Below are 16,895 nucleotides of genomic sequence, written 5' to 3'. Positions count from 1 at the left end.
GGGAGAAAATGAGATCCTGGGTTTTGCAGAGGATGTTATAGGCCCTCAAATGAGGGTCAACTAATCCAGGCTGGAGAAGGCCAACCGTAAGGCTTCCCCCAAAAGTGCATACATGACACAGCATGAGAGAGCATGGTCCATCTGTTCATTAAGCTTGGAGTCCTGAGAAAGACAGACAGAGACAGACAGACAGAGACAGAGAGCCGCAGACCCATCCAGAAGGACCCTGTCAGCCATATCGAGGAGTTTGGCATTTATGCCAATGTTGAATAACTTAAGACTTTTAAATAGGAAAGTATTAGCAATTTAGAAAGAGTTCCTGGCTACAGAGGGGAGGGTAGTTTAAAGAGGGGGCTGGGATCAGAGACTGTGAAGGAATGTTGTATGCATTGTCAGGAGCTAATGGAGGCCTGCCGAAGGAAGCAGCTGTAGTAATGGGGATACTGATCAGGTTAGAGGGCATGCAGGAAGGAAAAAACATGGTAACTGATTCATATGAAAGCAAAGAAGGATATGCTGAGGATCATGTCAAAGGTTGTGCCTTGGGAAAATGGAGATATCATTTCACTGGGAAGGTGTGGAAGTGGAGAGGGTGGTCTTACAGATATGGTCTGATGGCTTATGGTGTTCACTGGTAGGGAACCAGACCAATAAGCAGTTGGATACTCAGGTGTATACCCACCCACTGACATTTAAATTAAATAAAATTAAATTTTCAGTTCCTCAGTTGCACTAGCCACAGTGAAAGTACCTAGCCCCAATGGCTCACAGCTACCATGCTGCTAGTCTATGCCACCAGGGAACATTCCCATTACCACCGAAAATTCTGTTGGAAAGTGCTGATCAAGCCCCTGCAGAGATTTTTTAAAAATATTGTCAGCCCTCTCTCACCCATGCTAAAAGCTGATGATAAACAATGTCTGCGCTGGCAAACACCAGCTTTCCTTTCCAATCTTTCCATGGTCTATTTGTCTGTGGGCATCAAACAGCAAGTGCTCAAAAAATGTAATCCTTCTTATGTATAAAATCTTTTTTCTTTGGTGCTTATGGCATAAGACTCTGAATTCACCTAAAAATGACCACAAGCAGAGCTATTTTTTTAAGTGCCACACTATAATATAACCAGGAAGACAGAGGTCTAGTCTCAGTGTCAGATGACCAAGAACAAGCCACTGACCCTCCCAGAACTTTAAGCAACCCAAATAAATCTATGGTAAAGGACGAAGCTACAAGGCCAGGCAGGGCAGGTTCCTGAGGCCAAGTAGGTCAATGCTAGCAATTCCATGTACTAATTTTAAAAGAAAAAAAAGTCAGATTTATCTTTAGGTAGCACCTGTGCATGCCACCAAATAAATATCCTCAGGAAAGTAGGTTAGAGACAAAGGAAATTATTTTAGTCTTCCTGAATGCCCCAAGACAAAAAAGGCATCATCAAAACACAAGAGATATGGAAAGAAGGAGTCAACTTCTCTCTCAACAGCAAAACTTGTTTCTTCTCCTGCCAAGAGAGGATCACCATAGTTAACTAAGTCCTTTTCACTTCCTCCCTACCCAACCAAAGCAGCAGGAGCCTAATCACACAACACACACACACACACACACACAAAAGATCCAATTAACAAAAAAACAGAACTCGAATAATCCAGAGGAGAATGGAAGCAGAAATCTCTATTTTTGACAAATTGACTTATCCATAAACTGCTCCTCAGAAGCCACAATTCTACCAAAACAGGTGCGGGCTAAGGTCTAAGAACAGTGCCTGGGCAAACCAGGGGCTCCGAAATTAGACTTGGTAAAACACCTGCTCTAGCCACTAGCCTCTGGAGTCCCATTTTTATGGGCTATACAATACAGAGAGGAAACACCACGCTCAGGGTCTAGCTGGCAGGGTGCAGTGAGATGATCAAGGGTCTAGAACAGTATCCAGTAGACAGTAGCTATTCTCAAAATTTCCATTCCCCCTCTTTGTTCCTTCTGAGAGGCAGATGGCTCTTCAGCCTCTGTTCAGCCTCCTACATCTGGACTCCTAAAAAACATTTTCCCTCCTGATGGTGCCCTTCTACCAGCGGTGTCTCTCTCCCTCTCTCTCTCCCTCTTCCAGCAGACCTAAAAGCTGAAGCTGGAATTGGGGGAGGAATGCCCACCCCAAGAACACCTGTCACATGCCCTCTCCTCAGATTCTTCAAATGCTGCCAGAAGATCTCCCAGCTTAAAATCCACCCAGCCTCTCCCACTGCACACATACAAGAGGCTCTCCAAGCCCCTGAGCTCTGGGGCCCACCTGCCTCTCTGCAGTTCAGCCTCCTATCTTGCTTGCTCCTCTCTTCACATTCTAGCCTATCCTTCTTCTATGTGTATGTCTAGCTGGAAAGTCTCCCATCTTTTCCACTGACAAAATCTCAACCTTCCTTCAAAGTAACCACAAGACAGCCCTTCTTCCTGACTCATCCATAACCTTGATACCCAAGGCTTTACCTCCTCCCACTTCCCCCACACTTGAAAGTGACAGCTACTAACTGCTCCTCTGCTTTAGCTAGGTATGCTCTCACACCACTGACTACTCAGACTGTGCCCTGGATCGGTTATGCCCTTTCTTTTCTCTACCAGAAAACCTCCAGATCACCCTTCCAGGCCCATTTCAGGGTCCCCACCTCTGGGCCAAGCCACAGTTATCTTGTGCTCCTTACAACTCTGCATCTTATCTTAACTGGCTGTTAGCACTGCCCCTGCTCTCCCCCAGCCTTGGGACTGGGAGCTCCTTGAAGACAGGCATGTCTGCACCTGCCTTCATGTCCAAAACAAGTGTATATGTTTGCAGAATCCCTGAATAAATACAAGCCCCAATGTCTCCAGGGCCCAGGCACAGAACAGAAAGAAAAGACACTCTGCAGAGCACATGCCCCTTCTCAGCCTCAGGCCAAGCACCACCACACTGGAGCATCGCTCCATGGACATGAGAGTCTCCTTGTAGTTCCAGACAAGCCTGGAATCGGAGTTGTGATATGAGATCTCCTGATTTTTAAATGCTAGTAATGAGTTTTCAAATTTTTTAAATGGTTATATGAGCCATCGAAACATATCTGCAGGCCAGACCCTGGACAAGACCTTAATGTGGGATAAGACCCCTACTAAGGGATGAACAGTCAGAATGATCCATCTCCTGCCATGCACTAAAGACAGAAATAGGCAGATACGGGAAGAGGACAGAAGGTACCCTAACAAGCCTTCCAGAAACAAACAAATAACACTTGCTATACACCTATCACAGCCCAGATAATGTGTTGGGCACATTTAATCTTCTCAATATACAGTCACTTATTAATTCAACGCAAGTATTTGTTTAACTCAAATATTACTGAGTAAAGACAACCAACAGAATGGAAGAAAATATTTGCAAATCGTATATCAAATAAGGGACTGGCATTCAGAATACATAAAGAACTTATACAGCTCATTAATAAAAAGCCAAATAATCCAATCTAAAAAACTGGCAAAGGATCTGAACAGATAGTTCTCCAAAGAAGATATACAAATGACCAATAAACACATGAAAACATGTTCAACATCACCAGCTATCAAGGAAATTCAATGAGATACCATCTCACATCCATTATGACATACCAATAACAAGTATTGGTGAAGATGTGGACAAATTGGAATCCCCATGCATTGCAGGCTAGAAAGTCAAATGGTACAGCTGCTGTGGAAAACAGTCTGGCAGTTCCTCAAAAAGCAGAAATAGAGTTACCCTATGAGCCAGCAATTTCACTCCTAGGTAGATACTCAAGAGAATGAAAACATACGTCCACACAAAGACTTGTACACCAATGTTCATAGGAGGATTATTCATAATAGCCAAAAAGTGAAAAGAATCCAAATGTCCTTCAACTAAGGAATGGATTAAAAAACAAAAAAGTGGTTTATCCATACAACGGAAAACTATTCAGCCATGAAAAGGAAAAGGAATGAAGTACAGGGGGGAATGAGAAGTTACTGTTTGATGGGTATAGAGTTTCAGTTTTGTAAGATGAAAAGAGTTCTGGATGCCACTGAACTGTAAACTTAAAAATGGTTAAGACAGTAAATTTTATGTAATATGTACAATTAAAAATAAATAATAGATTTTCAAAAAAAGGAATGAAGTATAGTTACTGCTACATAAACTTGGAAAGCATCACACTAAGTGAAAGAAGCCAGACGCAAAAAGCCAAATATTGTATGATTCCATTTATATAAAATGTCCAGAAAATACAAACCCATGGAGACAGTTAGATTAGTGGTTGCTTAGGCCCAGGAGGAGAATGGAGAGTGACTGCTAATGGCATGGGGTTTCTTTTTGTAGTGATGAAAACTATTCTCAACTTAAATTGTGCAATGGCTATACAGCTTTGTGAACATACTGAAAACCACTGAAGTGTACAGTTGAAATAGGTGAATTTATTGTATATGAATTATATTTCAATAAAAATGTTTAAAAACATTATTGAATAGCTACTATGTGTCAGGTCCACACAGAATAATTCAGACGTCTCTGTCCTGGAAGGTTAATGGGAACAACAGGTAGAAGCCAGCCTGGCCAAGGCTCCAGGCAACAAAGAATGACGGAGCGGAGCAGGAAATATGTCCCAGGGCTTAACTTATGGGTTGCTTCCAGGGATGTCTGCCCAAATCTTATTCCAACCTGGACAGGGTGACTTTGAAGAAAAAAGCAAGAGACATGCTGAGAGAAAACTAAAAAGAGATGCTAAGTAAAAAATTTAAAAACAATTAATTTTAAATGATTACAGCTTTACCAAAAAGTTGTGGCCATGATCTCCTTCTGACTTTGATAATAACCTTCCAGCAAAATATTTGCCTCAAGAAGGCAGTCTTTGCATTATTTTTTATTCCTAGCATGACTACAAAAATATTCTTTGATTTAACATTTGATATGTTTTGTTCTCAAGGGCAAGCCCCATGAGAAGAAAAATGTACCCCAACAGAATGAAATATGACTACCTGCTTCCATTTTTCTTTCCTGTTGGTTCCTGCTCAAATATTCTGCATTAATTTAAACTCAAGGGTGCATCTCTGATGTTGCTCTATTCCCACACTGTCACCCAAACCAAAGCAAAGTCACCCGCTGTCCAACTCTAAGAGAAAGTGCTGCAGACACAAATGAACTTAAAAGTCTCCTAGAGATGGCTAAAGGCACTTCAACTTAGAAGAAGATAAGCTAGGGTCAGAGAACAACATAGTAGGCAAAACAAGAAAATTTGTATTTGAGTACAGGCACACTTGGCACTTAGTGAGGCTGACTTCCTACTGGACATACAGAGGTTTTAAACAAGTTAACACAAGAGACACCAGTATTTGCCTCCGTTTCACTTGACAGTAGAGAACATTGCAGAAGTGGCACTGGAGAGGAGGATCTTCAATTATGGTGCGCACTTTTTAACAAAGAGGAGAAAATAAAAGGCAGCTTTTCCTGCATGAGCACAAAGGGACAAGGAACTAAGGCCTGACAGAGTCTAGAAACTATAGAAGTTAAGGTCAAAGAAGCACTTCCACTTATATCGACTCCTTTAAATATGCTTCAATATTTTAAGACAAACATAAATGAATACCATAATATAACATAAAGTATTTCTACACATTCATAAAAAGACTAAGGACAAAGAAAACCAAAAGTGTTTTTGTTTGTTTGTTTAGTTGGTTTTTCATTAGAATAATGCCCAAATTCATCATGTGGCCAAGCCCCCAGTTTGTTATCTCTGCGTGTACCATGCTGTTTTCTGGGTATTATGTGCTGTTACTCAAAGATTAATGTAAAAAATCTGGTTGAAAACACGCATTCACACACGAACACCCTGCAGAAAAGATGCACATTCCTTGATTAAACAGGACAAAGGGACAAGCGCTTTCTCCACATTGGCACAAAGAGCACAGAAAGCTGGAAAAACAAAGACAGCAAAGTAGCTTGTTTTACAAAGAATATTCTCTCCCATGCAGCAGTGACAAAAATCCCTGGGACTACTGACCGTTTTCCCTCCGAAGAGAGTAACCTGGAGTCAGACTTACAAGGCTTTGGCAGCAGTTATCCGCTGTGGCCAGGGAGGCCCTGAGAGGGTCCAAGCCCTGCAGAAAGCACCATCTAAATGGTAGGCATAGGAGGCAAGAGATCAGGGCAACAAGTCGTGGCAGAAGAGCTGCTGTTCATTAACAACCAGAACAAAAGACCAGGAGACAATACACTGTTAATCCTAGCAGCCACCAGAGGACTATAAATTGCCAAGCCATGAGACCAGCATTTTTCAGCTCTCCTCTTTCCTGCCAGAGTTAGATTGAGGATGGGTCCAAGTCCCTCACTCCCGCCCAAGTCTTTAAAACATACATTACTGAATCTTTTTGAAGTTCTAACCCTGAAAGGTTTATACTCTAAAATGGATTAGAGAAAAATATTGCCCTGAAACACCACTACAGGGTACTGGAGATAACGGGTATACTTTTCATTCACATTGAGAATGCCCAAGTATGAGCTGTGTGGTCAGATGAACGTGGGTTCAAACCGAGCTCTGACACTTATGAATTGTGTTTCCTGACCTCTCTGAGCCTCCGCTTTTTCATCTGTAAAATGGGAATATTACCTCTTACCTCATAGGATTGCTGTGATGGTTAAATGGGAAAACACACACACACACACACACACACACACACACAGTATAAAGATAGCACTAAATAAATGCTAAGTACCATTGTTACTATTAACTCCACAGTACCACTTATGAGTTTGACCTATGGCCACATGGATCAAGGAGATAAAACCTAATTTCCTCTAGTTAATAAAGGATTATTTTTGTCCTTTAGAGTATTTTGGGGGGAGCAATGGAATTAAAGGGAGATGGCTTTAATTAAGATACATTAAACTTCAGAGATAACATCATGGAACTCAGACAAAAGTTGTGATTTCCTTCTACTGGGGATAATGTATTCAGCAAGGGATCTGAATCGTTCAGAGTAGGCCAAGAACTCTAACAAGAGCCCAATCTTCCAGCAATCCCAGAAACTGGTACAGTTCCTGCTTTCAGTAGTTTTCCCTGCCCACCAATCTTGCATCCTTCTAAAGCTTAAGCCTAATGATGTCACACACCTGCTTTAAAAGCCTCCCAGGGCCCTTTGGAGAAATCTACAGTAAGAGCCTAGTCTAAGCCCATCACTTACCACTCATAAGACCTGGCCCACCAATCTTTCTACCTTAATCTTCAGCACATCTCCCTACATATCATGCTGATTTCCAGACTCACCTAAATGCTGGCAGTTATCTCCAATTCGAAAAAGAAAAGACAGCCAGTTTAAGCCTCAGAGCCTGGCCCAGGTATCTTTTCTACTAGTAAGGCCCTTCTTTCCCTGTTATAGCTCATACCCCACCACCCAGCAAAGTAAGTTATTCCTGCTTTTGTCCTATGTGCAAAGAGTTCTAATAGGTCACTCTGGACATGGGACAGTACCCTCTCCTCAGCTCCGCTGTCAGCTCCTAGAGGAAGGGAAAAGAATCAACATGCATTATGTACCTACTACAAGGCAGGTCCCTTGCTGATTGCTTTCTGTTCACTAACACACGACAAAGGTTCTCTGTTCAGTATAACCAGCTAGCCTAGGGGTTGATACACAGCTTCATTCATTTAGAACTTCACAAGTGTCCAAGAATTGAGAATACGCTGGTGAATGAGACAGACATTGTGCCTGCTCTGCTCTCATGGAGAGACAGTCAATAAGTAAACACATAAAGAGTGTCAGATAGTGAAAACGGCTATAAGGAAATAAAACAAGGACACGAGAAAGTATGAGGGGGAGAAAGTTGGGGACATTTTAGATAGGTAAATCAGAGGAGACCTCTCTGAGTAGGTGACATTCATACTACGACTTAAATGATGAAGAGCCAGATGTACCAGAGGGAACAACAGGTGCAAACACTAATCTATTCAATAAGCAGAAATGAGGCCAATGTAGCTGAAGGTCAGGAGCAAGGAATAAGGCTCAGAGAAAGGTAGAGGGCAGACCACAAAGAAGGTCTCTCTTCCTGTGGGCCATAAAGAGGAGGCCAGTCTTTACTTTAAACACAATGAGAAGCCACTGGAACATCTTAAAACTGAGGATTGATATGATCTGATGAACATCTATAAAAAGAGTACACTGTCTATGTGGACAATGAATTAAACAAAGAAGTACAAGTAGTCAGGAGAAGAACAAGGTCCAGAATTGTAGAAGTTTGGCTGCCATAAGCCAGGATTTGGCCTGTGGAGCCATTTCAAGAAGGCAAAGACGTCCGTGGGTATTATGGATCACAAAGATAACTAAAGGTATTATTGACAAGATCCAGGTTAAGGGCCACAGAGTTTGGTTCCAACACCAGCCCAGGGTATTTATTTTCCAAGCTTCAGTTTCCTCATCTGAAAAATAGGGCTAACACTCTCATCACATTCTCACCACTTGTAGTTGTTGCATAGAAATCCTAGCAACAGGCCTGGGCCAGGGCAGGAACTCAAATGCGAGTACTCTTCCCCTCAAAAGAAAAAAATCTATTTGTCTCATTTCCCTGAAAAGGAGGGTGGGGATCTGACCTATTTAAGGAAGAATAGAAGCAGCAATGGTTCTCACCATTTCAATGTGCTCAGGTCACATTTTAATGCCTGTAGGAAGAAAAAGAAAGTCTCCTCATTCAGAAGGTGAGAGAAAAGTGAAAAGATCCACAGTGTACATACAAAAAGAGAAAAATTCCTCTTCTATAATTTTATAGTCTAGACTAAAGACTTGCTAAATTCTTGGAGGCATTGGTTACATAGGATCAGGGTGGTGCCGGAAACCTTTTTGTCCTATGAAGAGTTTCTCTATAAATATATATGTTAGAAGGAGTGTGGGGGTTGGGGGGGGGGACAGAATAAAGTGGCCTAGGGAAGCATAGGAAAGGACTCTAGTTTTGCTGCCACTTACTAGCAGCCCTCCTAAGTCCCAATTTCTTCAACTGGTAACCACCACACTCCTTGTAGAGTTTGCCAGGGAAGTGGCAAACATGTCAGAAAAGCAATGCCAATAAAGAGCTGTCAGCATGTGGAAGGTCCAGAGTTAGATTCAAAGGTCACACAGTAAGGGAGAGAGCCAGGACTCAAGTCCAGTTCTGACTCCAAAAGTATGTCCTTTGCCACTTGCTTATACTATTTACTGGAAAAAGACTAAGAATTTGCCTTCTCATTTTTTTCTTAACCTGTCTCTTCTACCTCCAACCTAGACTGGCTCGGAGTACACCTCTTAAAATGTATTTGGATGTAATCAAACAGAATTCAGTTGTGAGAGGAAAAGGACAGAGAAGATCATGGGCCCCTTAATATTCATCTGATGACTGAAATATGGCTTGAGTAGAACACTTTAGGTAGTGTGACCTTGGGGAGGTCCCTTCTCTTTGAGCCTCCATTTCCTCTACTATAAAATGGGGAAATTATTTTAGACTGCCTGCAGCATGAAACAGTTAAGATGAAAGATGAAAGTAGTTAACATACTCATCACTATAGCTGGGAATTGGCATGCCCAGGGACCAATTAAGCCAATAAAATTATCTGCCCTATGTATTCTCATATGTGCTTGCAGGCATAAAGACTACCGCTATAAGAAAATACAAAGAGATGGAAAACAGGGAAGGTAACCAGGTGCTTGGGTCAGCAGTGAGGAGACTTTCAGCTACATGCCATTTTGTGCCATAGGCTTGTATTATTGTATCGAAACAAGTTTTAAAGCCATGTCCATAGACTTAAGTTGTAAAATGATCTGGAAAAGTAATCCACAAAGGATAATGGCTTCCTCTGGAGACGAGATGGGTAATTAGGGAACATTTGCCTAATTTGTAATGTTCTATTTCTTCACAAATAGAGCATATTCATGTCCTGCCTCTATAATTAAAAATAAATTAAATGGTACATTTGGGGAGGGCATTTTGGCAGTATCCATCAGGACTGAAAATAGAGGACCTTTGCCCCAGCCAGTTCAGTTCTAGCTTTTCCTACAGATATACTAATTAGCACACCTAACAAAGACTTCCATTCTACAAAACACTGGTGCATCATTAGCAAGAACTAGAAACAACATAAATGTCCATCATTAAAAGATTAGTTAAGAAAACGTTGGTATAAGTGTGCAATGTAATTTTATGAGATCTTTAAAAAGAATGACGCAGTTTTACACGTACAGATATAGAGCCTTTAGTGTTAAGTAAAATAATGTATATGGTGTTACCATTTCATGAAAAAAAAAAGTAGAAGAAAAAGGAGGGTATGAATATGCACAGATATGCCTGTCTTTACATTTTTTTTTTTTTCCTGAAATGATACACAAGGAATTTGGAACAGCTCTTGACTCTGGGAATGGGAACCAAGCGACCAAAAGGACAGGTGAGTGAAGACTTCTTTTTGTGGCACTTCTTATGTATACCTTTTGTTGTCTTTCAGTGTTCGTGTATTACAAACACATCTTGACTTGTTTTAAAAACTTTTTTTTTTTTTTTTAAGAGAAAAGCACCTTTCTGGTCGGTTGTGCTTGACGGAAAAGCTTCCAAGTCAACTGGCAGTGAGTACGAGTTTCAAAGTCTCCGCACACTTGCTACCGGGCTTTGGGAGAGTCACGTCCGTCTCTCGGGGCCTGGGTGATCCCACCTGTGAAGTGTGGTGATCGCCCTCCCTAGCAGCAGAGGCAGGCCGCTCCGCCCAGCGTCCCGGAGCCCGGCTCCCGCCCCGGCCCCGCGCTCACCGCCGATGATGGTCCGGATAAGGGAGGCGTGCCCCGGGCAATCGACCAGCGTGACCTGAAGCTGTGGCTCGCCGGGCTCGGGCCCGGACTCGGGCGCCGCGTGGGGCGCAGGCAGCGCAGACCGCAGGCGCGCGGGTAGCGGCACAGAGAAACACGAGAAGCCTAGGTCGAGCGTGATGCCGCGCTCGCGGCTTTGCGGCTGCTTGTCGAAGGCAGCTGTGGAGGCCGTGGTGCTCAGCGCCCGCGCCAGTGCCGTCTTGCCGCTGTCGATGTGGCCCAGCACGCCCACATTCACGTTCAACCGCCGCTCAGCCATGCCGCTGCTGCCGCCTCGAACACCCGCCGGGTTCGCCCCTCCCGCGGTCTCCGCCGCGGTCCGGCAGGTTAACCTGCCCCCACCGCCACCCGCGCGCCCGGCACTCCCGTTCCGGCCCCAAAGTTTCCGACCTCCAGGAACCTACGGGCACCGCCTGGCACCGCGCAGGAGGAGGGTGCCCCAGGAACGGGACTTAACCCATGTCACCAACTACAGGACTGCTCTCTCACCTGGCTCCTTCCACCTGAAGCCTCAAAAAGCCCGAGATTGGGATCCATCCATCCATCCCTTCCAACAAGCTCTTAGTAAGTGCCTCCTGGGTACTAGACACTATTCACAGCGCTGCTATACCGTCCTCTCTCAACATTATATTGTATTGGGGGAGGGGGTGGAGGTGGGGTCACACAGCAAACAGGTGAACTAATGATTAAACCAGACCAGTTCAGGGAGTGAGAAGCCCTCTAGAGAAAATAAAAGCGGAGATTAAAAAGGACTAGAAGGCCAGGGGAAGGGAGGACAGCTATCTTACAATGGATGGTCAGGAAAAGCCTCTCAAAGTTGCTGTTTGAGTTGAGGCTCCAACATTGAGAAAGAAACAGCCGTGGGAAAATTTAGGAAAGAGTGTTAAAAAAAAATGGGAGAGAATGATGTATTCTCTGACTCAGGAATTCTCATCCTGAGAGTCTATAGCCTGGCTTTAGGAAGGGCTACAAAGCTCCAAATTGCATATAAAAGTTTTTGTTTATGAACATATGCTGGGAAGAGTGTCCTTAACTCACTAGATTCTTAAATTGTCCAGAACCACTAAAAAGGTTGTCAACCACAAAGGTCAACAACCTAGGGTCACAAATGTAAGTGTCTGCACTGGCTAGGCAGGTAACTCAAAGGAGAAAATTTAGCAGGGTGTAAGATGCCAGGGGGTAGTTGAGACTGGAGAAGTGGAGAGCACATGTCCTGTCGAACCTGGGAAGCCACTCTGCTCAGTTTCAGCCAATATGATACCAGGCAGGACTGCTAGCCCAGCATTGCCTGATCTTACTATTTTTCAGGAGACGAGAATGTTTCTATATGAAAGATGACTTTTACATGCCAGTAACCAATTTAGCTTTTAATTTAAACACTGTGGTGGCCAAGCACAAAATTCATTCAATTTTTTCCTGGCAGCCAATTTGCCCTCTGAGATGAGCCAGGCAATATTCTGATGTATTCATGCCTGCAGTAAGTGTTCCCTGATGCTTCCTGTGGTCTAAGTCCTGCACTAGGAAAAGGATCCCAGAGATGAGCAGACACAGTCCAGTCTACCCTGCAGGACTGGGAGGAAGAGGGCACATGCTGGGATAGCTACAAGCCATGTGCCACCACTTGACAAGAGGCTCACACAGCACAGGATGAAGGCTTAGGGCAGGGGCTTGGGGAAGGGCCAGATGTAACACTTGTCAGGCACATGGCACTCAGTGATGAAAAATGTACTACTGGGTGTAAACACACAAAATACCCATACTAACAATAGTCCTATCTGGCTGGTATTCTCATCTCATAGAAAAGGAAACTGTCGTAAAGCAGTTCATTAAATCAGTATATACTAATTGAGTAACTATGTGCCAGGCACTGCACTAGGAATTGGGAATCCAACATTAAAAAGCCAGATATAGTCTCTGCTCTCCTTGTCCAGAGGGGGAAACAAACAAGTCAACAGCATCACAGTGTAAATGTCATGATAGAAGGACCTAGCCCAGACATGGGGATGACCAAGAAGACCTCTCAGAAGAAGCAATCTATAAGTCGAATCCTAAGCAAGAGGAAAGAATCTGGCTCATGTTCACCAAGCCTTTTTTCTTTTCCACCTGGGAACTCAGCTAGACTACATTTCTCAGACTCCCTTGCAGTTAGCAAACATCATTGACTGAATTCTGGCCCATGGTATCCAGGTAGAAATAATATCAGCCACTTCCAGGCCTCCCTTGGGCAATTCTCTACCCTCTTCCCCCATCAGCTGGCTCAATGAAGAGGACACTAAAACCCAGGGAAGGACGCAGTCTCAAGATCGAGGGAATCTGAGTCCCCATAAGGTTGCATGAAGCGGAAACTCTCCCATGCCCACCCCACCAACCTGCACAGATTTGGGGTAGAGAGAGAAATAAATAGTGGCTGTGTTAAGCCACTGAGACTTGGAGCTGTAGGTTGTAGCAATTAACCTGGAATGATTTACACCTAAGAGCTTACCAGCAGTGGGTATGAGATTTTAACCCAGGTCTTTCTGTCTTCAACTTCCACACTCTTCCCACCAGAGCCAGCTCCAAGACTGGTCCTACCCCACCAGCAGCCTGGGGCATGAGCCCTCTAATGAGTCCAACCCAGTCTCTACAAGTGTCAAGGAGACAGAAGCTCTGAGCTTGTCTAAAAGTCAGCCAGATTCAGATTATATCCCTGGGGTCAGCTGTGCAAAAAGAGATTGGACAAGACTGGAAGATGCTAAGGTTTCCATGCTTTGAGCAGCCTTCCCCGCCCCTCCCCCACCCCCACTGCCCCGCCCATGTGTCTCCATTTCCCCATTTTGCAAAGAGGAAATGATAAACACATTTCTTCCATTTTTAAAAATCCAGTGGTAAAAGCAGTAGACCTCTACTGCTTAGTGAACAAATAATAAAAGCTGAGTATCTTTGAAGAACATTTCCCACCTACTAGACTTTGTGAATGATTAGATCTGTGATAATGGAGGAGTCTAAGATGATCCTCCACTTTCTAGCTTTAGATATTCATTTTTTTTCATTTACTCAGTCTACCAGCCAATATTGATTGAGTACCTGCTCTGTGCCAAGTATGATACTTGCTGGGGTATAACAGTGAATGAGACAAATAAGGATGAAGTGATTTAGAAAAAATATATTGAGGCAAGTGTTTAAGAGTGCCTGGTGAAGGGGAGGACACTTGTCAAGGAAGTGGCATTTGAACTGACAAAGATACTATGAGAAGGGCCAGCAAGGCACAGAAACGAGGGAAACTCAGGAAAGAATGTGCAGTGAAGAGACAATGGTGGGCAGGTAGCAAGAAGCTGGGCCATTTGGCAGGTGATGAGGTGGGGAGGAGAAACTGCATGCTAACCTTACTCTGAAAATGTCTTTCCAAGCATGGTTTTAGTCTGAAGATGTAGCCTTCTAGACCATCAAAGGCAGAAGCTCTGGAGGGCCTGTCAGAGGCAGTGATATTGTAATTTATAATAAGAAATACATATATATGTATGTGTGTGTGTATGTGTGTGTATATAGATACACACACGTATATATAGGGTCTTCATCGCTGTTCCTGGCACAGTTCCAAAAACCCTTGGCATTTCCTAAAATAAGAACTATAAATGTGTCTTTTGTTATGTTTGTGAGCTGACTTTTGGAAACTACCTAAGGATGGGAGTTGGTTGACAGGAGAACCAACCATGTGATTAAAGTATTGGAACTCTCAGTCCTACCCTCCTGTCTTCCAAAGGGAGTGGGGAGGGGCTGAAGGTTGAATCAATGGCCAAAGATGTAATCAATTATGCCCTTGTAATGAAGCTGGAGGGAAGAGAGAAAGATAAGTTACTCAAAACATGTTTTTTTTTTTGGAACTTCAAATTATATCCTAAAGGTACCAGTGGAACTAAGATCCTTTAGGTTTTAGTCCCCAGTGATAAAATCACAAATGCTTTTCTTGCTGCCTATGGATGGATTTATCACCCCACCCCACTCCACCATTCTCCTCTTGGCCCACCTTTAATCTGTGCAACCCTGCAAATCCCTACACTCACCCAGTGTCTGCTCCCTGCTGGAAACTTCCTCCATGTCATGTCCTGCACTATTCACAATTTTGAGGGTAAATGACAGAAAACCACCACAAAACTTACGTACACAACTGTACCATGGGCCAGGAAACATACTGGCCCATGGTACAGTTAAAAGTACAGACTGTGGCCGCAGACTACTTGTGTTTGAATCCTGCATCCACCATCTGAAAGCTGTGTAGTCTTGGGCAAGTTACAAAACCTTTATGTGCCTCAGTTTTTTTATTTGTAAAGTAGAAGAACATCATAGTTCCTAACTCACAACATTGCAAGGATTAAATGAATTGATCTTTGTGTAGCATTAGAACAATGGTGTATAGTAAGTACTGTATCAGTTTTTATTAAATTATGTAAATAAACCTAACTAAAAGGTCCAAGAGAAAAACTCGTTTTAGTCAGAGCCTCATCCTGGGCTCAAATGACAACACAGAACTACCAACTTTATTTTTCTCTATGTCTCTGTTCCTCCTTCCTCTAGGTTGCCTCCATTTCCGGGCAGGTTCTCTCCTCATGGAGTCAAGATAGCTGCCAGGACCTCCAAGCTTTCAACCTCAGCAGCCCTACATAATCTCCACATCGAGTCTCATTGTCCCTCATGAAGGCATGTGCCCCTACACTAAACAGAGAAATACAATGCTCTGCCTAAATAAGTCATAAGCTCACTCCAAAAGGCAACAGGAAAGTTGTGGGGACTCCCTATAGGAAATGGACTGCTGTTGCTAGCAAAATCCTGGTCACATCACTCCCCTCCATTGTGTCTTTTGTCTCTATCCTGGCATCTATCACACTGAGTCAAGTTTGCTTTAAACCAAGCTGGAGCTTGGTGCTCGTCCCTAGCCTTGTATGCTGAGGATCCCTTATACATCTTTGATTGCCCAGAGACTGGCATATGCAAATGATCCATAACTTTTTCTTGATTGAATTTACCCCCAAACCTCTAGTCTACAAATACATCCTCCTTTGCAGCAGACTCCTGGTCCCAAATAGTCCCATCTGTGCATGGTCCCTGGGAAATGATTGACAGGAAATGACCTATAGCACTGTGAGTACTTGGAATTTGTTCTTAATGTTAATGTGATGCTGGTTCCTTTTTGTTTCTTTAATGCCACTTTGTACACAGTAGTTCATAGTTCTTTAAAAATAATGAGCAATTAATTAAACTTTATTAAGGCCAATTAATCCCAGATTAATTATAAATTTGTGCAGAGGAAGTTACTATATTTTGCTTTTTGATTTGAGTTTTGGCTTTAAAGATTATTTTAGAAGTGAAATGAAAATTTCCTTTTGCTCTGAGAGTATCTACCTTGCCAGTAATTGTGTTAACCATGGACCTTCCTCAATATGTCCCATACTAATCTCAGATGAAGTTGTTACCCAGGCCACTGGCTGTGCTTCATGGCATTCTCAGCACTAAACAGATCTAGTAATGCCACATCAGCCACAGGGTGAAAAAGATGATGGCCTAGCAAGAACTGGTCCCACACAGGTTCCTACGATGGCCTGACCTCATTGTGGCTCTGTGACTCATAATTCCTTCTACCTGCATATGGACATAATCATGTTTTACAAAATTATTTTGGTCTATAATGGTCAGCATTCACTCCCTCTTCTTCTGTAAGGCTACTGAATCCTCCTTGGAGGCATCACATTTCCTTTTCTCTAGGTCACTATGGGTGTTGACCCCACTTTAGCTCCAGGGGTGGGCCTGAGACTACGATCCATTCCACCAATCTTTCAGTTGGTTTGGTAATGAGCCTGTAATCCAAGTTAGCACAATTGGAAAAAACCCTGGAATTTCTTCAAGGCAAGCAATACAAAAAGTGTACCCTCTGACATTAGACTAAAATTTGGGGAAATAAGTCTAGTCTGTGAGGGGAGCCTGGCTATGGCAGAATAATGGCCCTCCAAAGATGTTCATGTCCTGGAACCTATTGAGTATGTTACTTTACATGGTATAAGAGACTTGCAGGTATGATTTAGTTAAGGATTTTA

At 43.2% G+C, this 16,895-nt stretch overlaps 1 protein-coding gene and 1 long non-coding RNA gene across 9 annotated transcripts in view; one reads left to right on the top strand and one right to left on the bottom strand.

Moving 5' to 3' along the window:
• Positions 1–11,426, bottom strand: part of EEFSEC (eukaryotic elongation factor, selenocysteine-tRNA specific) — a 233,985-nt gene extending 222,559 nt beyond the window's left edge. For 4 of the 8 annotated variants that reach the window (XM_036229794.1, XM_016132249.2, XM_036229792.1 and 1 more), the window contains exon 1: positions 10,774–11,144. In XM_036229794.1, the coding sequence (XP_036085687.1) occupies positions 10,774–11,089 (316 nt within the window). In that variant the 5' untranslated portion in view covers positions 11,090–11,144. Of the gene's footprint in view, positions 1–10,545; positions 10,749–10,773; positions 11,146–11,319 lie in introns of those variants that run through there. The other 4 variants (XM_036229795.1, XM_016132245.2, XM_016132243.2 and 1 more) reach the window with 4 other exon arrangements.
• Positions 11,184–16,078, top strand: LOC118610017. Its single transcript, XR_004953659.1, has 2 exons — positions 11,184–11,394; positions 15,382–16,078. It is a non-coding gene; the product is annotated as an uncharacterized LOC118610017 (long non-coding RNA).
• The last annotated feature ends 817 nt before the right edge of the window (positions 16,079–16,895 follow it).

Source organism: Rousettus aegyptiacus, unplaced genomic scaffold (genome assembly GCF_014176215.1).
Source record: "Rousettus aegyptiacus isolate mRouAeg1 unplaced genomic scaffold, mRouAeg1.p scaffold_m13_p_12, whole genome shotgun sequence".
Lineage (NCBI taxonomy): Eukaryota > Metazoa > Chordata > Mammalia > Chiroptera > Pteropodidae > Rousettus > Rousettus aegyptiacus.
Note: the sequence above shows the minus strand (reverse complement) of the source record. Positions and strands in the feature narration are given on the sequence as shown.